General features: G+C 29.9%; 1 protein-coding gene across 1 annotated transcript in view; it reads left to right on the top strand.

Moving 5' to 3' along the window:
* LOC142326797 (uncharacterized) overlaps positions 1-25,590 on the top strand; it is a 646,039-nt gene that overhangs the window by 537,756 nt on the left and 82,693 nt on the right. Inside the window, exon 4 of the mRNA XM_075369512.1 lies at positions 5,144-5,279. Within this exon, the coding sequence (XP_075225627.1) occupies positions 5,144-5,279 (136 nt within the window). The remainder of the gene's footprint in view (positions 1-5,143; positions 5,280-25,590) is intronic.

The following is a 25,590-nucleotide window of genomic DNA, read 5'->3' as shown; positions in this document are numbered from 1 at the left end:
GTACCGTAAGCACAGGATTTCGTTGTTTGAAAACGCCCAAATTTACGCTGGTTACGTTACACTGGTTAATAAGTTTCCGTTCTTATTGAAGAGTGAATTTTTTACAAATCCCTTAAAAAAGTACTCGTGAAATCCTTCCAGTAAAATGTTACTACTGAGAGATAATTAAAAAAAATTATGAGTGTAGTAACAATTTATACGTATGTGTAATGTAGTATCTAGATAAATATTATTTTACTTAAGTTAATTTTGATTTTAATATAATTTTAACCTTAGTTCTTTTATTCTTTGTATTCATTTTTATAAATTCTTTATACTTTATAAATTCTTTAACGTATTGTGATCCCTGTAACATAAAATAATGATATCCGTAATTTAGTACTACTTTGTATTTTTAACTTAAGATTTTTTTTTAGTACATCATTTATTTTTATTGCTTATTTTTATTTTATGTTATTTACATTACGTTTATTTAAATATCTGATGTGGTCATAATACATTACGGAAGTTTCACACCCAATATCTAATTTATATAATTTATTAAAAATATATATTAATAAAAATCTTTTTTTTTTGTCTTCAGTCATTTGACTGGTTTGATGCAGCTTTCCAAGATTCCCTATCTAGTGCTAGTCGTTTCATTTCAGTATACCCTCTACATCCTACATCCCTAACAATTTGTTTTACATATTCCAAACGTGGCCTGCCTACACAATTTTCCCTTCTACCTGTCCTTCCAATATTAAAGCGACTATTCCAGGATGCCTTAATATGTGGCCTATAAGTCTGTCTCTTCTTTTAACTATATTTTTCCAAATCCTTCTGTCTTCATCTATTTGCCGCAATACCTTTTTTGTGCAGAATTTTGCACAATTCTGCACAAAAAGATCAACCTTTCGTTATTTTGTTTTGTATAATAGATTTTGGGTACTTATCAGTTATACGGGACCCCTACTGAAATCTAGTTGTTTTTTTTTGCGTTTTACTTGTTTAAGAAAATATGCATCATTTATCTAATACTTTATTATTTATAATATGAATTTAGAAATATAAGATAATAATTATACATAACCTTTGTACGTAACTCGACACGATAAAATTTTCTTAATAACGATATCAATATACATTTGTTGTTAGACTGTGCCGTACATTCGATCTATCTTTATATGTAGTGCTGTATAAAAATATAAAGTTAAAGTTTGGGAATTACCGAATTCTGAGCAGCAAGCAGTGCAATTTTTGAAGCGCAAGGCCTATTACCGGAAGTGAAATTATGTGAAAACCAACACACGTGTAACTTGTATTTTGAACTATACGCGTATTGGAGGTGCACAACTAAAAATATTCGTAAAAAATATTCGTCCGGTCGGAACATAGTTTGAGGGTAGTCCACTTCCGTTCCTAACACCATTACGTTTCTTGTATTGTTGGACGGAAAAGATGACCAGTTTGAAATGGTGCCAACATCTTGATATGTGTTATGAAACTACAGTTGATTAGTGCATGTATTGTTGAGAAATATGTATATCAGCCATGGAACAAAATTCATGTAAAACAATTGGCGGTCGTGGTAAAATAGTAGAGGTAGACGATATAGTATTCACTTAAGGTAAGATAAATGTTGGCCGTGTGCTTCCCCACCAATCGGTATTCGGGAGAATATTTAGAGAAACTGATGAGACATTCATAGTTCCAGTGCAGAATTGAGACACTTAAACAACAATTAAGGCGATCAATAACTATATTAAGCCTGGGTCTACAATTTATTTTCCATATCTACTTTCGAATTTCCATTTTTATGGAGGCAACATACTGATTGTAAATGGTGCTGATACCTTTGAGGAATTCTTACACGAAATTCGTGCTTACTGGCCACATAAATAGATAAAATATATATAATTTGTATATTTAACGTTAATTAGACGAGGTTAGCGAGTTAAGATTACGTTTGGTTAGGTATACGTAAGGGGGTTGATATACGTGCGCGATTCGTCATTACACGGAATCAACATAATCTAATCAAACATAACCTACGCTCGCTTTGCTCGCTAATCTCATCTGATTAATATTAAAATAAAAATTATGTACAATAAGTTATACGGTTTATCGTGTCGAGTTGCGTGCAAAGGTTATATATAATCATTATCTTATACTTCTAAATTCATATCGTAAATAATTAGGTAATATATAAATGATGCAAATTTACTATAACACGTAAAACGCAAAAAAAAAACAAAAAAAAAACTGGATTTCAGTAGGTCCCTTATAACCGATAAGTACCATAGTTTGTATAATTTTTTTCACAAGAAATATACACCATAAATTAAATGAGAAAACTAAAAGATAGATATTTTTTAATATTAAAGCATATTTTCTGTTTATAAACAAATTAAATTATTATAACTGTATTTCGATAAAAATAACGAGTAGACCCTATAAGCGTCAAGTTTAAACTTACTCACCAGTGTGACTAACTGCATAAGCGTGTATGAAAAATATACCAATACAAGTCAATTTGAGGTTACGTTGTCTATTGCTCACCTTAAATTGAGCGTAACTAAAAGAAAGACTCGACCAATCAACACATAAAATTTTCACATGCACTTAAGAAAGGCGATTCAGTAGTTTTGGAGATTTCGAGCCACAATATTTTATACATGACTGGTATTTTGTAATCCTCGTACCTCAAAATATACAGAAACTTAATTTTCCTTCCCCCACTCATAACATGCGACCGAAAAAATAATTTTAACTGAGGTCATGTTGTTTGTTGTCGACTTTAAATTGCGCGTAACTCCATATCTAAATTTTCATGAAATTGATTTAGTAGTTTTAAAGAATTTTGAGCTACAATTTTATACATAGACCTACACACGCGCACTCAAACACACACACACACACACACATACACACACACACACACTTTCAATTTTAAGGGGATGGTATTTTTGCACTCCTAATACCTTAAAACTTTAACAAAATTCAATTTCATCCCCCAATCCCACCGTGCGACAGAAAGTAATATCGTACTTTTCTTCACAAAGTCGGTAAAAATATACATTTTCTTATCAATGGAAACTTTTTCTGCTGGATGTACCAGTTAACCTGTAAAATGAATGGAATCATTGGAATTAATGCTAGTTTAACTCAAAGTACTAACCTAAAGTTATAAAGGATCACCTAATAATTTAACACTTTATTGAAATCTATGGTTACGATTACTAGTTTATACTATGGTTTATATCCATGTTATTATAAACTACATTACAAGAAATGTTTGTTCTATTTGAATGATTTAGGCACTATTTATAAGTCAACAGTAGTACCTATAAATATCAGAATCAACATAAAATGGAACCTTCTTTGAAACAACTGATGAAAAAAGTATTTTCTAGTAACCTGGAACAGTTCTAAATTATTACGTTCAAAACTAAACAATATGTCTGTGTAAGTGTGTATCTCTTGAAGTGGTAATTAAGAAATATTTTTATTTAACTTAAAACTTTTAATTTACTTAACTTATTAATTTTAATAGATTACATATTAAAATTAAGAATTTCAACATTGCCAAATAATAGAATAATCAAAAAAGCAACAAGCGCATATTTCTACTCATCAAAAAAGCAACAAGTGCATATTTTTATAATATTATTAAAAATTGCTTAAAGGTGCAATAATATATTCGAAGAAATAAATTATAATATAGAACAAACAATAAATTAAAATTTTTTTTTGGGGAATTTTAAAAGAAAATTATTGTAAGAAATATGTTTTCTTGTAGTAAATAACTGCTAAAGTACTGTTACATCACCTCCTTACATTTTTATTTTTATGATATACAGAGTGTTTCAAGTTTGGCCAATAACTTCTACTTAAGTTATTGATTCAGGACATCAAAAGAAGCGAATAAGTTAATTTGGGCACATTACCCTATACTGGTCATTTTCCCTTAGTCCTCAATCTTGTTTTTTTACTACGATGTACGAAGTAAAGGAAATATAGCGATCGCGAAAAATATATCCATTTTGACCATCCCTGAATCCATTTGGACTAGTTTTGGCATGACGTCTGTACGTATCTCGCAAAACTAAAAAACGATTAGCCGTAGGATGTTGAAATTTTGGATTTAGCACTGTTGTAACATCTAGTTGTGCGCCTCTTCTTTTGATTGCAATGGACGGAACCAAAAGTGTCAAAAAGAGCCCAAAATCTAAAAAAAACTGGATTTTGGACTTTTTCATAACTGCAGTAATAATCTCCCATTGAGAGCTTTTCAACGACATATAATAAGCGGTACTTATCTTCATTAGTTCCAGAGTTATAACCAAAAAAAAAAAATTAATTAATGAAATATTTGGATCTTAGGGGAGGGCACATCGGTCTGAAACAGACTTAATCTCTTGTTTTTAACTATTTTTTTTTTTAATATAAATATATTGATTTATTAATAATTATTAACCTCCCATTTTCAAAAAAAAATTTACGATAAATAATAATTCAATAACGAAAAAAAGAATAAGTATCAAAAGATATTAATGAAATATAATTTGATGTATTTTTCATTTAAAAAAAAAATGTGTATATGAAATTTAATATGCGTACAAGGAAGTCATACGGAGTCTACGTTAGATTTATTTATTTTTTTTAATAAAGATGCATATTTTAAGAAAGGATTTAAATATTTTAATGAAATTTTGTGTACATAAAACCAACAACATCTTTTACAAAATGAATAGGTATGAAAATTTTACCTTTAAACACAGGGGAAAATGAACTGAGATGGGGAGTGTGCTCACATGAATGTTTCATGTATTTGATGCCCTGAATCAGTCCCTTAAGTTCGCTCAACACTTTCCAGGCCATTGTTTATATAGTCAATTAAAAGTTTTTTAAAACACTTTTTTGCTTTTACTGTTTAATATAAATGTTACTTTAGATTACTTATAATAACATTTCATAATAACAATAACACAATTTAAATAACTATTTGTGTAAATAAAATCACATATAAGAGTAATTCTTTTCTACGGTTGAAATTATTATTATTTATTTATATCTAAAGTATATTTAAATTTTTTTAAAAACAAAATTTAAGTAATAATGAGATTATTTTAACCAGAATGTTTTTCTTTTTATTTTGCAGTGGAACAGTAGCAATGAAAGACAGTTATTTCTAAGAAGTTTGGATTTTGAGGCGTCGAGTGTTTATTCATGCGAAGTAACAACTGAAACACCGATATACACAAAACCCTCGGAAGAAAGAGAAATCACTGTCGTCCGTCAGTTATTTTTATTTATTTATTTATTCATTCATTTGTACATACAAAGCTTTTATATTCTGTATTTAATTATAAATTTTATCAAGAATATTTTTAATGCCCTAATTTATAATTAAAAATTATTTAGTATTTATTTAACACACAATCCTAAATTATTAAAATACGCTTAACATTACTTCACAGTAGATTACAGTTCATTTTTAATGAAATAAATGATAAAAACTACGTTAGATAAATACTAGTAAATGATAAAATTTTGTAAAATATGCATTTGAAAAATGTGTAGGTATGTACGCAGCGTTAAAATGCTAATTTTTATCACGTTATTAAATAACTATAAAAATCCCGTTTAACTTCAGGTTATAAAAAAATTACAGATATTTAAGAGCGTAAAATGTAATAAAACGATGCCATAAGTTATTTAGCCTTCGTACATATATAATAAATGTACTATAATACAAGTATGTATACTAGCATCCCCGACGCGGCTTCGCCCGCGCTGTATGTTTTTTTTTTTTTTTTTTTTTCTCTACTCCCCTGGGCCTTGATGGTATTACGCCACCCAGAGGAGTGTCCGTTACTCTAATAGGCCCTCCCCGCCTACCGGCTATATACCGGCATGGCAGGTCAGGCCTACCGGTGGCTCTTTTGAGATTTTTTATTCTCTATTATGTCCTCTATAGAACCACATCATACCTACAAGTCGTGATGTGACCCCCGGATCTTTTATAATACTCTCTTGTCCCTACAGCACACCCCAAGGAGTCCTCAGCGGATCATTGAAACCAGCACACCTAAGCATGCTGGCTCTCACCGCTGAGGCTGTCCACCCAACCTAACATACTAGAAACCCATACTTCTTTCATCTTCATTCTTCTGTTTTAGTACTGTCTTTATATAATCAGCGACCTTCCTCCAGTTCTCCTTACTGCTGAGCATGAAATCCACGGTCTCCTTCGGCGTTTTTCCATGAATACCCGCGTCGTGTCTTAGTCTTATCCATTTATTACATACTAAAAACGTATGCTCAGAATCATCGTCCTGTTCGCAGTACATGCACGTGGGTTCATTCCTTCTTCCCACCTTATGGAGATAACCATTGAAACACCCATGTCCCGTCAGGAACTGGGTGATCCAATAGTCAGTTTCTCCATGCCGCCTGTTAATCCATCCTGTTAATTCTGGAATTAAGGTTCTTGTTCATCCAGCCACTCCAGCCTCCACCCATCTCTCCTGCCAGATTCTATGTATGTTTTCCCTGACATCATTTTCTGCTCTCCCTAAAAACCTGTCAGTTCTATATCTGGCGATTAGGTCAATCGGTAACATTCCCGAGAGCACACAGAGGGCCAGGTCAATCGGTAACATTCCCGAGAGCACACAGAGGGCCTCGTAAGAAACAGTTCTATAGGTAGATACTACTCCCAGTAGTATCCCCCTGTGTGCTCTCTTCAACCTGTCTCTATTTCTGCTAATAGTGAGAGCACAACTCCATGCCGGCACGGCATACATCATTGTTGACACTACGGTTGTCGCTAAAACTCTTCTTTTTGATGCCCGAGGAGCGCTCTGCTTTGACAAAATTATATTTAGGCATTTAGTCAGTTTCTCCGCACTCTGACAGACACTTAGTACCTGCTCAGTAAATCTGCAGTTTTTCTGTAAGATGACTCCAAGATATTTTAATACTGTTACTTCCTCAATATTGTAGTCTCCAATTCGTAAATCTACTGGCTGCAATACACGTTTTCCAGTGAATTTAATGTATTTACATTTTTCAATCGAAAGCTGCAATCCCCTATCAATGAGCCATCTACCGACTGTCTCTAATCCAGCGTTTGCCTTGTTTTTAACTTTATCGGTCGTTCTGGCCTGCACAAGGATTGCCAGATCATCTGCGTATGCTATAATTTGTACACCCTCAGGAAATGTTAGCCGAAGCACACCATCAAAGGCAATGACCCATAAAAGTGGTCCAAGGACTGAGCCCTGCGGTACTCCAGCGCTCATACTAAAGGATATCTCTTGCTCTTGCGCCTTGACTATACAGCTGCGACTTTTGAGGTATTCCTCTACTTGCCTTCTCAAGTACGGGCTAATTCCAACCATGGCCGCATTAATATGTTTCCATGGAATCGACCCGAAAGCATTCTTCACGTCTAAAGAGACAAGCAAAAGAATGTTTCTTGTCCGCCAAGTACCTCTTCTAGTTTCGTTAGCCCAACTAATCACCTTACTAATTGCCTGAACTGTTGACCTGCCTTTCCAAAAACCAAACTGATTAGCGCTGTATGGTTACTTTCGTTTCTCGTCACGGACAGGGAATTTGTTCATTAAACTCATACTTGTGAGAATAATAATGTTAAATAAAATTCAAAGCCTGTTCAATTTGTAAAAACTATCAATGTACTGTGTGTGATTTCTTCAGACCAACAGTTTGGTCGGTAAAAGACCCTCCATTAATTGGTTTTTAAATTTCGCATCGCGGCTTAGGTTGTAAAATACATAATTAGAACTGTAGATATAAACTACCATCACAATGTAGCCAAATCTCATGAAGACTGATTCAATAGCGGGAGAATAAAACGGAAAAATATAAAAAGTACTAAATAAGGTCTTATTTTTCTTAGGCATATTTGTTAATTAAAAATTAATACTTGCAAAAAAGATTTTTTGCAAAATCACACCTCCACCCTAAAAATTCTCTAAACTAACGGCCATGCGGGTATACTGTTTCAAAAGAACCTCCCGTCACCTCAAGGAGCAGTAGCGTAGCTCTGACGTGCAACATCAAGTTTTGTGTGTGTATCGCGTTACGCATAGCCGCGTGACGGGAAATGTTTACAACTCCGTTGTCAGCTTTTAGGTATTATTTTCATAATTACATCCTAATAAATTATAAACAGCTGATGTTGGAATTAATGACCCAAATACTAATTATAACAGTCTTCACAATAATAAATACGAGCAATAATACAAAACAACTACTCGTAATAATTTGCAGTAAATTATTAAAGAGGTCTATTGATATTTACGTTTAATTATCACAATATCTTAATTTTTAAATTTAGTTAAATTTTTACGGTCCTAAATAACTTAATATAAAATAAATTTACCTTACAATGAAAAATTAATTTCTTAATTTAGGTTATTACTTCAATATACAAGCACAGTATTTTATTGTCTATAAATTAATTACATATTGGAGAACATTAATATCAGTCTGTATATATATGTACTACTCATATAATCTTGAGATTTGAATGATGGCAGAGATTCGTTGGAAATCAAAATTCCTGGAGATGTTATTGAAATCTAAATCGACTGACGGCTTAATTAAATTTGTCATCATTTTATTTTAATGAATATTTATCGTTCTTTTATTATTTTGCTGAAAAGGTTCTCTGGTAGTAGTGGTATAACGTCTGCTCCACACAACTTAATTAAGAAATTCTTAAAATTATATTGACTTATTATGGCTTTAATATTTTCCGAACTTATTTGATAATTAACAGATTTATGTAACTCATATTAAAAGTATTTTCATTCGAAAATTCAACAACAATTCATTAAAATATTATTTTATTTTATATGTAATTTATTATTATTAATACGTATTTATATCTCCGAATTTTAATCAATATTAGCTTATTTACAATAGCATTATCATCTCTACGTCGTTTCATTATATTACTTTTCTTATATTTATTAAGACATAGATTTCTCACGTTTGCATTTCTTGCAAACAGCTTTTTATTCATATGGACAGCATTTTTTTGTTGGCATTTCCTTATTTACAATTAAAAACTAAAAAAATTCACTAAAAAGTAAAAAAATACTTTTTATTAATTTTTTTATTTATTTAAAATTTGTCAATTTGGCGACCGGTAATGTCACAAGGTGGATGTCTTCCCCCTACGGGGTTGGGATGTCAATTTGGCGACAAATTAAATGTTTGTAAGTTTTAGTAATTTGTTTTCACTTGACATCGATTTTTTAAAGGAGATATTTAGTAAAGAGTTTAGCTGAGGAATGTTATTACTCCAACACGCAACGTCAAAGCAATAGATTCATTTTGTTACTAAGCCGAATGGATAATCGTTGAAAATTTCATCGGGTACCTGGTAAGAAAACGGATTGCCGAGGGAATATGCCAGGGTTACGCCTGGTCTTTCCTGTGTTTTGGTTTTGTTTTTATGTTATAAGTTTTGATGTTTTTGTTCTGTTTTTTTATTTAGTTTTATTTTTATTTTTTGTTTTGTGTTATGTTATGGTTGTGTGTTGAACTCAACTTTTAACCTATCGGGTAGGTAGTTGCGTTTTTAATTTCAGTTCCTTCATGTCACTCAGTCTTGTTAAAGGCTCGACTTGATGTGTTTTGTTGTGAAGAGTTCATTTCCTAGTAGTACACCGATGGGAATATCACATGTGATATTCGCATCAGTAGCATCCTGACTGAAGCAAGAACAAGGCTGAGAGATGCCTTTTGCCGAGGTTCTAAAGATGACCTCCAGTAAAATGCCATAATGGCTAGGTACAGAGGGGATGGCGTAGCGACTGAAACTACCACATGAAGGGTGTCTTCCCTACAAGGTCAGTATGAGGAATGTTTTTTTTTATTTTACTTTTATGTGCAGTTCTAAAAGTTTAAAGAATTCGGAAATTAGCCCAAAGTATCTAGCAATAATAAACATAATTAAAATTGATAACATAACTGGAGAAAAACGGTGATTTTAGTAGTTTGGAAAGTATGCATTAAAACGAAGTATGTAAATCTTCCAATTTTTCCTCAGGGAAAACTTAAATAAGAAAGAACTAGTAGTAGGATAATAGAAAAATAAATTTAGTTTATTTTATGGTAAATTCTATCAAATAGACATAATAAATGTGTCTCTAAGAAACAGAAGTACGATCTTAAACGTTTCCTTTCTCATAAAAAATAATGGTGCGTGGGTTTATTTGTGTGTTTTGACGTGTGCGCCAGGCAGCTGCGGGCAGAGCACTCACTATTCATTTATTCGAACGATTTATACTTCTTTATATGAATGATTTATCTGAAATTATACATGTGTTTTGGGGACAAAAAAAGAAAAGATTGGGGTTAGAGTTGTGTTAAAAAAATTACAACTCAAGAAACTTAAAAAAAATTTTCAGGATTTTGAAGCTTTTCGTTGTAAATATTTTTGCTGATATCAGTACGCTAAATTCATGAACGTTTTTAGTTTCAGTTTGCAGAAACATTTAACGAAATCATGTGCAATCAAATATAAACCATGTAACATTTTCGTGGCCGACCATACGCCTGCATTTTTGCTAGTATAACAAAGAAATTATACAAACGTTTTTTGCATGAACTTGACTTGAAGTCCAGAATAACACTTCTTGACTCCAGATTCAAAATTTCATATTTAAATTGAAAACATGCTTTCAAGGAGTTCCTGTGTAACAACGGATATTTTTAACAACCTAATACACATGATACGTATATTTTATTGTAGAGTCAAACATGAACTTTTAATTTTTTTTATGGAGGCCATGGAGAGAAGGAATTTGGAGAAGGAAAGTTAGCGGTATAGAAGTATTTGGCGATTGGGATGTAAGAGACGGCCTTTATAGCTGTAAACACTCGCCTAGAAGAAATTTTTTTTTTTTAGTAATAAATAGTAACATTTCAATTTTTAACAGAGAATTTTAAAAAAAGTTCCATAATTTTGGGGTGTAAATTTCATTGAATTTTATTTACTAATTTTAAGCTTAAATTCATATTAATAGTCAAATTTATTTAGATCAACCTGCAAGCAGTCGATTTCATTTCTAATTCAAATTTATTTTATTATCTATATAAAAAAATGGATTCATGGTAGAAGAAAGAAGAACGCTCAATATGCATTAATAAGTCGCTGTAAAAAATTATATAATGTACTCGATTTTGTAAGTATCTTTGAAAAAACAGCTGAATCGCCACCAGATCTAGTCTGTGCTTGGAAGAATATTGTAATCTTTAACAACAAAGTTTTTAAACAAATATGAGTAAACTACTCGTACATCGATGAGCAATATTCTTGACACACTGCAACAAAAATAACATTTGCAGGTGGACTAAACCAGTATAAACTGTAATTATTATAAAAAATTCTTGGTTTTAGGGTGAAAAACGTGCTCAATCCTTTCAAAAAGGCACATAAAATGGATATAACTCTATATTTTAGAATTAGATGCTTTATAATTTTGTTTTTAATTGGTATAACTAACTAAATTTCCATTTTACAGAAAATCTATATGCCTTAACTGAAAGGGAATACCAATTTTTTTTAATATATCATATATTATAACACTTGGAACACTCTTTATCAAAATATGTTATGTAAGGAAGCTAATGTAAGATTCCTTAATAACATTACGGATGAAGAATAATTGGAGATTATTATTAATACAAACAAGATACTATTAATTATAATTATTTATTGGTTAAAATACATTCAAACTTGTTTGTTTACCTTTATAACCATAAGTTTAAATGTTTTATATTTATCCCTAAAAGGATGTAACCGAGAAAAGCCTTCATGTATTATTATACTAACTTAAGCTTAGGTAGTATAAAAATAATATTAAACATAAAACTGGTTAGCGTCAACAAATGCAAACTAACATAAAATATAAAACTATTTGAAAGAGTACAAACAATATTATGCGTAGTGTAAATTATAGGTGTTTTAATTAAAATATCACTTGAGAGTCTTATAAAATTTAAAGGTATAACAAAATGAAATTTTTTTTCCTTCTATATTTTAGAATTAGATGCTTTATAATTTTGTCTTATATTTTTTTCTTATAATTTTTGTTTTATAATCATAGCAAACTATGATTTGCTAATGGGAAGGCTTTTAGATACCACGTAATACTGCATTCGTTAACAGAATACAGAGCCTTTGATGTCAGAAGTTATTCCAGAGTCCGTGAAAATTTGTTTCCCGTTAGCTCTTTTATTCCTTCAGGCAGAAAGTTAAAGTATTTAACACCTCTAATGACTGGATAATTCTACGAAGAATTTTACAGTACTTTGCGTTGTAGCTCTTTGTTATAGCTGATAAAATTAAAGGCGATTGTTTCACTTTTTGATCCCAATATAATAAGTAAAGCTACATTTTACATACAGAAAAATCAGATAATAAAAATTAAAATAAAAAAAATTGTCACACTAAACATTATTAAATATTATTCATCAAAAGCGAGTTAAACTTTTTTTGTGTTTTTTTTTATCATAAATAAAAGATAAAATTAACTTTCATACTGACTATTCAACCATGAATCGGCTAACTTAAAATGTAATAGCTTACACTTTTATATGACAGATATAACGATCACTATTTTATTACACTTTCTCAAAGGGTTTCATATTGAAATTTTAACGCATTTTCATATACAAAATAATTTGGAGAAATTTTAAGTACAATTTTACCTCAAATCTCTAAAAAAATTATTTAAAAAAAGACTTGTGCAGAATGAAATTTTCTTGTAATGTTACCTTTCATCTAAGTTAAATGAAAAAATCCTAAAGGTATATGTGTACGCAACATTATGTATACATATATAAGGGCAACATACAATATTTACAAATTTATTACAACAATCCACTGAATAAGTAATTTAAAAGAAATATGTAAATCCGAATCTATATAAGTTGTATTTCCTTTATTTATAACTGTGGTGGGGAGAAAGAAAATGTTAATGTGGGAGTTTTAAATAAGCATAATACTGCTGGTTTGCCTCCTTATGTTTTGAAGTTAAAGAAGATTTTGATTGACATTTGATTTAGAAATTTGAGCATAAAAGATGGTTTATCCAATGGAATGAGACTTATTGTCAGAAGAATGAAGAATAATTTTTTTTAAATGCAAACTTTTGACGAGATAAGCAAGGAGAAACAGTTCGTATTCCAAGAATAACTTTAATTGATGAGAATACAACACAAGGGTTTTCATTGAAGAAACTTCAGTTTCCTATGAGATTAGTTTTTTACATGACGATTGATAAGTCTCAAGGGCAAACTTTTGAATTGGTTGGTATTGATTTGGGAAGAGGAGTTTTTGGGCATGAACAGTTGTATGTTGGATTATCAGGCGTAAAAGCATGGATTGGAGTGTAAGTGAAATTCTCTCCAGAGCATAGAAATAAACGAGTGAAACTGTTATTTTTATAGAAATTTCGCACGGTCTAGATTAATAAGTGGAAAAATTTTTGTTTATTGAAGAGAAGAGTTTAAAAGTGCCAGCAGATATTTCGTTTTGAAGTTATTTTGGTTTTACAAAGCGCGATTATAGTCAAAACTAAAAGCTTACTCTACCACCCTAAAAGCTTTTTTAAATATTTCTGAAATCATTTTAACATTATATACGCACTATTGGTTATGTATTGGGAATAAATTTTTTGTTGAATTTACTGTTGGAACCTCCCCTCCGATCCTGTTATCACGCCTGGAACTTACACAAACATGTTAGAATCGTCATAAGTCGGATGGAGATTAACCGCTTTTCATTAAATTATATTTTTACCAAGTGTACGACCACGATGATGGAGGGAGGGTATATAGGCTAGATAGCATAGTCAGGTACATGTATATACATGACAATATAGGCTTAGGCTCGGATAGGTAGATAATCTTTTTACTTTAGGAAAGTCAAATCATTTCTTCCTCTACAATAATATCGCGGTAAGACGTATGAGTTTTAAATCGTAGTTAATATATAGACAGGCTAGACCTGCACTTCAATAGCGAAGGGAGATAAAGAAATAGATTGATACACACACCGCGAAGAAATCTTCCGTTACAAATACACATATATATCATAGGCTCGCGGAGGCAGGTATTTTTGTACACAACTTACACTTACATGGAGGGGTGGCTTTCACAACCACATTTGGTATGTACGCTTTCACATACCTTATGTGTGTGATAATATATACAATTACACATGTTCACAATTTACATATATATGGGGGATGCTTGTATGGACAGTATGTATACTTTCACATATACAAGGTATGTGAAAGTAAAAATACTCTACAATTTACACTTATATGGGGGATGCAGTAACATTTTCATAAACACAAGGTATTGTTATCCCCATTTAGAAGTGTAAATCGTGGACGAGTATGTATACTTTCACATATACAGGTATGTGAAATAGTACATTATTAGCGTTTATTCATTTGCCAACTAAATATAGAAACTATGTGTGTTTTAGTAGGATGAGTGGACGTTTCCCTTCGTCGTATTAAATATATTAATATTTTAATATTAAAATATTAATAAAATTTACTTCAGGATGTAATTAAAAATAGAAAGCATGTTTCATTTATCATTATAATTAACTAATAATTATAAATAAACCTTATATTAAAAGCTTATTTTTTATTAAAAAGGATTCACTTTATTATTTTTATAAGTTACCTCGACATAAAATTTTGGCGTAAAATTCGTAATTTATATTCATTTTGGGCATTTAAAAAAAAAATTAGGTGTACAATTTCTCCCGGGAGGTGTTAGCCAACTTAACGGGCTGACTTAGGAAATTATCACCAACAATAGAAATTATAAGTAAACATTTTTAATTCAATTAGGAAAGAAAATGAAAACAAGCACAAAATTTCCAGACTGCATAACTTTTGCGAACTCCTTTAATAATTTCAGCCGAATCTCAGCTGTTTATAAACGATTTGAACAAATGAGGTGAGGTATTATTTTTTCACAATAAAAGGCTTAAAATTAATCTTATATAAAATAATTAAGTAAAGTTAATATTTACAGAGGTATTACTAATTAAAAAGTTTTAATAGGTTCCATTTTGGAATTTTCAAATGTAAAATTTCATTCAAATATCTCAAACCGTTCTTAAAATAAAATTTTTATTCTCAGAACTTGAACAAAAGAGGGAATAGCAACTTCTTTTGGTGCGGCAAATAAACTGGATTTTCACTTAATAAACTTTTCCAAAATCTTCTGTTTCTGATCAAATATCCAAATTCTCTACAAAGATTTCTCCATTATTCAACAATATCCTTCACCAATCAAGCACACGTGAAATCCACAATTCATCGCATCATTTTGTCTGTTTATCACATTCTCTGGCATTCTCTGAATACTCTGAGTACATTGCTCGTTCAATATTTCATTCAACTGATTAACCACGTTCAACAAAATCTTTCTTTCCACTTGAGGACGCAAATCTCAGTTCATTGTACAGAAAAACTTCACAGCCTCTCCTCCTTCAAAAACAGCAAGCTCCCAAAGCGTTTAAACTCGAATCAACACAATCTGAGAATTATCAAACAATATAAAATGCAAATCACGAAGCGAATTATCTTCAGTCATCTGGCAGAAATTACAAGCACTTGCTCCACTCAATGCGCTCACAAAACTTAAAACACTGTAAATCAACACGTCATTTATATATCGAATGAAACTGTCTAACTGGTTGATATCTTCCATTTGTAAATAAGTCATTTCCAGCACACCTCTAACAATATCATTTAAAGATTGCACTTTCAACATTTTCACCAAGATCCATAATATCCATTTGCAAATTCACTGAATACGAGAGGTAGAAGCTTAAATATAAATTAACTTATATTTATTATTTATATGTTATATTCAATTTACGAAACAAATTATCGTAATAACTAACCTTCCTTGACACAATAACAAAAGAGAAGTTGGCTTCAAAATCAATAAATTGCAAAGGAGGATGTATAAGATACAAATTTCTTATAATTTTGACCATTATTTTTTACCATTTGATTTAACCCACTTGTTTTGCCTATATGTATGTTTAATTGCAACTAAAAGGCCAAAAATAAAAATCATAAATATAATTCTAAATGGATAAACGATAGTATTTTCAGTATCGATTTATTAGTATCGAAAATAATTGTTTTAAGATCTGCTACAATATTTAATTATTTTTTTTCAAATGTTAAAAAAAAACCAACAATTTTTGTGGTTAAAGTTTTTGAGGTATTAATACCGGCTGAAATTTTACAAATATTTGTTGCTTACATTTCATAATAACGCAATATCAAGGTTTTACTCAAAATATCTGCACAACAAAATAAATCAGATAAATTAATGAATACTTATTTTCAAATATACCGATCTATACGACACCCTAACATAGAATACATTAAACAAATTTGCGTTTTAACTGAAACGAGTTTGTTTTAAAATTGAGTACTATCGAAGAAGTTTTATCTTCATTAATACAAAGGTTGTTAGGCATTTTGAAACCAGTAGCTGGTAGATTATACCTAAAACGTAGTTACAGTGTAGACACCAGAGAGTAAAACCATGGAAAAACTTCCGTATTAGGCAAACAAATGCCATACCATTCCATGCACGTTTCAAACAACATATAAAAAGACTAATTCTAAGGTAAAATGAAACTGTACAAGAAATTTAATTACTGCTGACTATATATAAGTCTATATTTAAGTCTATATATATATATATATATATATATATATATAGACTTAAAAAAAATCGTTGCACATTACACAAAAGAACAAAGATCAATCGATTTGAACTATTTAAACATGCAAATATATCTAACATATTCATTTGGAGTATCTGTTCTCATTCTTCACATTTTTTTTTTTTTTTTTTGTAAACTGCTGATACAGCTACTTTAATGAAATAAATTAATGTATTCTGTAATGAAAAAATCACTAATAATAATAATAAAAGAAAGCAAGCTACTACAATAGAAAGTTTAAAAAAACGAAATAAGAATTCAATGAAAATAATGGGTACAATCATTAGAAAATATGAAAAAATAAAAAATATGGGAAAAGACTCTGAACTGTAAAAATTTTGTCTAAAAACAACAGATGAAATTAGGAAAATTAAGATTAGTTATTATGGCCACCTTCAGAGAATGGATGAAGAAAGATTAATAAAAAAATCTTATGTGTATCTTAAGAAATAACTTCTGATTTTTTTAAAATTATTATTATTATTGAATTATTATTTATTGTAATTCTTTTTAAAAAAGCTAAAATAAAAGGAGATGAAGTTGGATTCGAACCGATGTTCCTTCCCCTTGTAAGATCCAAATATTTCATTAATTAGAATTTTATTTATCTATAACACTGGAACCAATGAAAATAAGTACCACTTATGTCGTTGAAAAACCCTCAGTGATGGCTTGTTACTGCAGTTAAGAAAGTCCAAAATCCTAATCTTTGGATTTTGGGCCTTTTTAAAGCATTTTTGGCCAAGTCGACTGCAATAAAAAGAGAAGGTGCACAACTAGTTGTTACAACAGTCCTAAATCCAAAATTTCAACATCCTACGGCTAATAATTTTTGAGTTATGCGAAATACATACGTACGTACGTACAGACCTCACGCCGAAACTAGTCAAAATGGATTGACGGATGGTAAAATTGAATATTTCCGCTGAAATCTGAAAACCGAAATTTTTCGCGATCAACATATTTCATTTACTTCTTACAAGGAAGTAAAAATATATAAATATTCCAAAAACAATTTTTTGAAGATAGAATAAATGAACAAGATAAAAGTTTAGGAAGGTCAAACTTGAAACGACTGAAAGAAATAGTAATTAAAAAAATCGAAATATTTGAAGAAAGAAAATCAATGAATTTAAAGGTTTACGGGGAAAAAAATCCAAAGAAAATTCAAAGGAAATAAATGGCTGGAAGGAAGGATAAAGACCTTCTCCAAATGAATGAGAAAATACTTGAGAAAAATGAAAGAGAACGAATAGAAAAGGAAGCAGTTATCTTTGCATGGCCCGTAACTAGTCGGCAAAAAATAAAAAGACGGGTTAGTTAAATAAAGTAATTAAGGTAATGATCAAAGTAAAAGTTAAAGTTAATTGAAGTAACGATCAAGCAGATAGTTTTTCATTGGTTTGTAATATGTTTATCTTATTACTTGAAGTCGAGAACTTAAAAGAAAAAATATATGTATTAAAAAGTAATATACTAAGAAGTTACTAAATCTATACAACACAATGGTAATAAGCCCATTTCATAAATTCTGAATAGAGAAAATAACATAACATATTAAGGAGATGCTGTTTGAAATATCCAGAATTTTTTTTTTTTTTTAACAAAAGTAAAAGAGTAGTATGAATGATGATACGCTTCTACAAAGAAAGGAATAAACAAAGATGTATCTAGTCTATCTACGTCAATTTTCAACACGTAAAGAGTGATTCAAGAGAAAAGATCAGTACTTGTTTCTACTTGTGTTTTTAGTACTAAAAGAAAAAGTTATATCATAGTCATAAATACAAAAATGCTTTATTTTCAAGTTATGATCTTAAAAAATTGCACTCTATATTTTCTGATATAAATCAGTAATTGAAAATAAGTTAAAACAGAAATAAAACCTTATTAAGAAAGTGTGAAGTTTTCTGGTATAATTTGGTATAGAAAATTTGAAAGTAAACTTGTATAGAATTCTGCAACACCAAATGCTGTTTTTACTAATTCAGAAATAAAATTACAAATATCCCCAGAAAAATTAAAAAATGTTTTCTTATATTTTTCAGGGAATACATTAAAATTCTTGTTATCCTAACACGATCTACCTGTTATGTGCGTAGCAAATTTAATGTTAAAAATTTATGTAAATAAAAGTAATGAAATAATTCATATAAAATTTTATTTTAAATTGATTCAAATCTTTTGCAGCAGAAGAAATCAGGAATAGCTGTATCTTTATTAAAAAAAATATGTATGCAATTCGTACACCAATATTACTTTCTTTTTAGAATATACTGTTAAGTTACACCACAAAAGTGCAAGTAGTACATAGAGTCTGTTGATAATACCCAGATCATTTCCGTTCCCTTTAAATTGATACCTTGTAGGTAGTGACACAGTAGAAACGATATTCTTAATAGACTGTACAGGAGAACGAGAAATAGAAGTGAGGCAAAGTCAAAGGGAAATTATGTAATCTTCTCTAATTACAACTATAAACGTAACCATATCCTAGCACATCAACAGGTCACCATTTCCCATCACATTACCTGTCTACTTGTACTAGGATATCTTTAGCGAATTGTAACTAAATTTTATTATTTTTTTACGTTTATAAAATATTACATCGTTAAAGTAAAATAAATGCATCTCTTAATTTGTTTCAGTTTAGATTTTTTATAGTGGCTGCAGTATTGATATTTAGAGTGATCAATTCACTTCATATAATCACTTTTTTCTATCATAACTTTTATATTTTAAGTTCTGTATTTATATGAATTTTTATTATTTGTACGTTTTCGATATATAGAGCTTCCCTCGGAAATATTCTTAGTTTTTCTTAAATTTTTCAGAAAGTCTTTTCTCTTATCACTAAAAGAAAGAGAAAAACATGTTTTGCAAAAGAAAATCTATAATAAGATCGTTCATGACTAAAGTTAGACCATTTTAATGTATGAAAAAGAAAGATAGACGTTTCTGCAAAAATTGAAAAAAGGTTTTTATTGAAGAACAAAATCTTAAAAATTATACCTGGCTATTAGTAAACAATAAGTTTGGAAGAGTAAGAAATTAAACTCCACCGGTTTAGCTGTACGTTAACATGAGATAATTACTTAGAGAAGTCAGTATATTTTATATTTAGATTAAACATAAGGAAATAGAAACCTATGTAGACCTAAATTGATATGAAAACATGGTATATAAAACGATTTTGAGTTGTAGAAGCTTAAAGGAAAAGAGAAGATAGAGTGTTGAACGAAGGCTGTTAAAATATAAGACAATAAACTGAGTATGATTTAGATGGACTCTGTAGTAAATATTTAAAAGGAGTAAAGAAAACTTATAAGGACTAATAACTCTAAAATATTTATCATTTAAAAAGAACAGATAAATATTTTAAGATGAAGGAAATAGAATATAAGTATATCCACTAAAAGTAATGGAAGTTAGTTATTTTAAATGAAATAAATAATGAACTGCCATAGCTCGTTGCTAGAAGAAAAATTATAGCGTTCAATTTTTTTTCCAGTAAGAATAATACAATACGGATTTTTTTTTGTTGAAAGAAATTTTAAAATAAAAAAAAAATACTGAAGATAAAAAACTGTTCGAAGCACACTAAATGGGGTTACATGATAATCCAAAACAGCAAGAAATTTTGTCGTGTTAGTATTCGTATGAAATTACTACGGTTGAAATAAGTAGTAAAACTGCAAAAGTCAGATAAAAGTATAGGTAAGGTTATGTATAAAATATAGATAATGAGGGATATAAAATTAAAAATTAAAAAAATACAATAATTTTAAAAAACTGAAAGAAAGAAAATAGGTAAAAGAAAAAAATTAGGAAAAATTCTGCTTTTTGATACAATGTTTAGAAGAACGTGGATAAATTAGATTTATTTTAAACTCCTAAAACAAAACAAAATCACAATTGGAAAATCATATATCGCAAAATCAATTAAAAATAAAATCTAACAACGCAGTTGTAGGACTCACAAAATCCTACACGTACTTTCGATGCACCACTTACACACACAACTTAATCTAATATGTTTATAATTTTATTTAAATACAATTTTTTTTTGTTTAAATCGCGCGCGTGCACATCTTATTTAATTAGCGCGGGTGTGGCGGTACTAGCGGAGAGGATTGGCCCTAACTAATGTAATTTCACAACTGAAATAGAAAAAATTTCGCTTGTACAGTAGACAGATTGGTATAGCCGCGAGACTTAACGCATTTTTATTTTAGCTGCTACTGGCGCAGAGCGGATCAATGTTGGTGCTCCGCGCGGCTGCGCGTGAATGATTCATTCATTCGAACGATTTACGAGTATACTTCTTGATACGAACGATTTACCTAAAATTATGTTTGTATTTTGCGGATAAAAAAGGAAAAAGTTGGGGTTAGAACTGTATTCAAAAATCACAACTCAAAAAACACCTAAAAATATTCAGTATTTTGAAACTATTCGTCGTAAAAGTTTTTGTTGTACGTACGATAAATTAAAGAACGTTATTTAGTTACAATTTGAAAAAACATTTAACAAAATCACATGTAATTAAACATAAACCAAGCAACATTTTAGCGCCGGACCATAGTCCTGCCTTTTTCACAGTTTCCCCAAAAAAAGGATGGTGAATGGGTTTGTTTGTTGCACGTGCTCACATTTTTACTTTCTTGTACGAAGTAAAAGAAGTATTGTGATCGCGAAAAATTTCGGTCTTCAGATTTCATCTCCTTTTTCCTTTTTTTTTTTGAAACTTTTTTTACTTCCTTATACAAAGAAAAGGAAGTATTGTAATCGCAAAATATTTTGGTTTTCAGGTTTCAAAGGAAATATCAATTTGACCACCCCTCAATCCATTTTGACTAGTTTTGGGGTGACATCTGTACGTACGTATGTATGTATGTATGTGCGTATGTATCTCGTATAACTCAAAAATTATTAGCCGTAGGATGTTGAATTTTTGGTTTTAGCACTGTTGTAACATCTAGTTGTGTACGTCTCTTTTTGATTTCAATCGAAATTAAAAATAAAAATTTTAATTAATGAAATATTTGGATCTTGAAGGGAAGCCACATCGGTTCGAATCAGACTTCATCTCCCTTTTTTTTTTTAATTTTTTTTTTTTTTATAAAATAATTGGATTTTCTTAGCAAACTCTTATAAAAATTGTATGTTTATTTATTTTTTTTAAAAATAATTTTATTATATATTTGACAGAAAAATAAAATATATTTTTGAATTGCGTTCAATTTATAGTGATTGTTGAAAAATGTTTTCACTTGTGCGTAATATGCACAAGATTTCTGGTGTGTCGTATAAACAAAAGTTGATAATAATTAAAGTATTCAGTTTAGTGAATTCCTGTATATTAGTTACAAATATTAATTTGGATTTTGTGGTGTAAAATCATCAGTTTTTATTATTGGATTATTTGGTAAATAATTAAATAATTGTTTTAAAGAGTAATCAAGATACTTTTACTCTAGCCTAATATTCAAAAGATTGTTGTAAATAATTGTATAAATATTTGATGTTAATAAAAACTAATATTTTAGCATATCTGTAATTCTCCTCTTTTATTAAAGAATTGGAGAATCGTATCTCACTTTCAAATGAAATAAATTTAAATGAAATGCAGAAAAAATGTGTATGTGTAATTTAATAGACGTACAAGTAATTGATATGGTGTCCACATCAGATTTTTATTTTAGTTTCTATTGTCGCAGAGCGACCCAATGGTGTTGCGCCCAGCGGCTGCGCGGAGCGAACAAACGATTCATTCATTCGATCGATTTTTCGTTCAAACGATTTATGCCTCTTGATACGAACGATTTATTTAAAAATATATTTATATTTTGGGTAAAAAAGTAAAACATTGGGGTTAGAGCTGCGTTAAAAAATCACAACTCAATAAATAACTAAAAATGTTCAGCTAAAAATCCATGTAACATTTCCGCGGCGTAGTGATTATGATTTAGCCGGACTCCGTGGCGCGAGTGGTAGCGTCTCGGCCTTTAAACCGGAGGTACCGGGTTCTGATCCCGGTCAGGAATGGCATTTTTACACACGCTACAAATCATTCATCTACAAATCTCACTCATTCGCTACAAATCTGAATCAACAGTGGTCCCGGAGGTAAAACAAAAAAAGAAAAAAGTGTAAATGAATTACATAAATTCTTTTGTAAGTATACCTTAGAGTATTTATTTAAATATCGTAAAAAATGTACATGGTAAACAAATAACGAATTAGAATAAATCAATCAAATAATCCAGATTGTAAAAACGTAAAATATTTCTAACAATAGCAACTAGATGCAAATAGACAGAAACGCAGAATTACAAAAAATCAACCAGATGAAGAACCATGATGCTTTGGTTTGTTTGCTGTATGTGCTCACATTTTTATTTTGAATGAAGCGCTTTTTGACAAAATTCAACAAAGTAGCAAACTGAATTTGCTTGCTTTATTTTTTTTTGGAACTTTTCCTTTTCTTGTGTTGAAAAAATAAAGCAAATTTATTGCAATTCTTTTTATTATTTTTTTCATCGCTGTTGCAATTTTTTGTAAATAATTGAAGCTTTTCGCTGTAAAAGATTTTGTTATTAGTGCGATAAATTCATGAACGTTATTTAGTTAGAATTGGAAAAACATTTAACAAAATCATGCGTAATGAAACATAAACCATATAAAATTTACGGGGCCTAGGTTCACATTTTTTCTACATTGAATAACTAATACTTTCATTTAATAATATGGGATTATTAAAATAATTATTTAAGCGAATTATTTAAATAAATTATGTGTAAGAAATATATTTAATCTGAATGTAATTAATTTTTCTGTAAATAAAAATTATTGAAATAAAAAATACTTTCCTTATGGACGAGTATAAAAAAAGTTAAAAAAAATAATTATTTTAATTCACCAAAAATACTTTCGGGAATAAAAAGGGCTTATTCAAACAACAAAATACTTATCTGCGAATTTTGGTTCACTATAATTTTTACATGACACACTGAATCTGATCATGAAACGTAATTTAAACGTTAGCGTTAATACCGCGCTCTCATGAGTACACAATAAAATAAAAACTAGAGAATTGAATTATATTCAATTGTGTTTCCTAACAAGAACACACGCATTGTACGTTCACTGAATGTTTCAACATTTTTAAATTCTGTAGTAGAAAATATTCAATGAATTTCTATATATATCAGTATTTTCTCAGATAAAACAAGCGGATGTAGTGTTATATTAAGCTAAAAAATGTATTAATTTTTTTTTTTTTTTAATTATAATTGGTTTCTCTTTTTGTATTGTTTTTAATAGTACAAATACGGAGTCATCATAAAAAAATGGTAATTTTTAAGACATGAATTAAGTAAAAAATAAAAGTATTTACAGTTTTGTTCTCCATCTAGATTAGTTTTGTTACATCTGATTTGATATATGTATATATACATATAGTAGTGTTTATGAGACTTTTTCACTCAAAAACTACTCAACTAACTGAGCTGAAATTTTGCATTTACATAGGATTTATACCAGGAAAAAACATAAGAATATTAACATGACACCGTCTCAAGATGGTGCCTTTTTCAATAGCTTGCAATAACAACTGGTTTCAGTTCCTAGCCGATATTTAACTTTACTATCGCCAAATCGAATTTAGAGACCACTTGCAGTATTTGAAGTTAAATTTCGTACAAAAAAGATCTCTTAAAGATATATTTCGATATTGTTTTGGGTTATCCATAAATTAAGCTTTAAAGGTGTAACGGTTACGGCACAACGGCTGAACAAATACTGCCACTGTTTCTGAATGTGCAACGCGACTGGCTGCACCTGCCCCCAGTTACTTGACTAAAAAATATTAAAAAAAGGAAAAAAATAGAAGTGAATAACGGTCACTTCCTCGTGGTGAAATCAGGTAACGCTATGACCCATGCAAAAAAGTATTTTGCACGGGTCTTTTTTGCTGGTTACCTGACCGTACGTGTAACCAGCTGTAAGTATTGTTCCGAAACCCGCATACTTCAGATCACTCAAAGTTTCGAGTCCTTTTTTTTCCTATTTAGCCTCCGGGAATCACCGTCAGGTACTACTTTAGAGGATGATATGTATGAGTGTAAGTGAAGTGTAGTCTTGTACAGTCTCAGGTCGACCATTTTTGAGATGTGTGGTTAATTGAAACCGAACCACTAAAGAACACCGATATCCACGATCTAGCATTCAAATCAGTATAAAAGTAGTTACTTTTATACTAGTAAAGGCAGTTGCCTTTACTAGGATTTGAACGTTGGAACTCTCGACTTATATGAATAATGTGAATAACTTAAATAATGTTAATCATTCTGAAAATAATGTGTTCTTTTTCTGAAAATAATTTCAGGGAAATGATGATTTTCGTTATATCATACAGGACGATTTATAGAACTTTACTTCTAAGCGAGACTATGTACAATAACGTGATAAAAATAGCTTAACCAAATTTAAAATAAAATGAATATGCTAAATCTATTAAGGAATTTTAAAGTAAGTACAAATTTTTCCCAGGACAAAATTAAAAGACATATTTTAATAATTATATTTAGCTATCATTTTATACATCTAATTTTACACAAATAATAACAACTGCAATTTGAAATCGAATGATTTTTTTATTAATAAATAAAAAGAGTAATATTATTTGACTCTTTTATAAATTCAACGTCAAAATAAAAACCAAAACTGTTTTTTTGCGATCTGGAATGATTACTAGTTTATGGAATGCGGCTAGTTTCTGC

This window comes from Lycorma delicatula, chromosome 6, assembly GCF_047948215.1.
Source record: "Lycorma delicatula isolate Av1 chromosome 6, ASM4794821v1, whole genome shotgun sequence".
NCBI lineage: Eukaryota > Metazoa > Arthropoda > Insecta > Hemiptera > Fulgoridae > Lycorma > Lycorma delicatula.
This window is presented reverse-complemented; position numbering and strand designations above follow the sequence as displayed.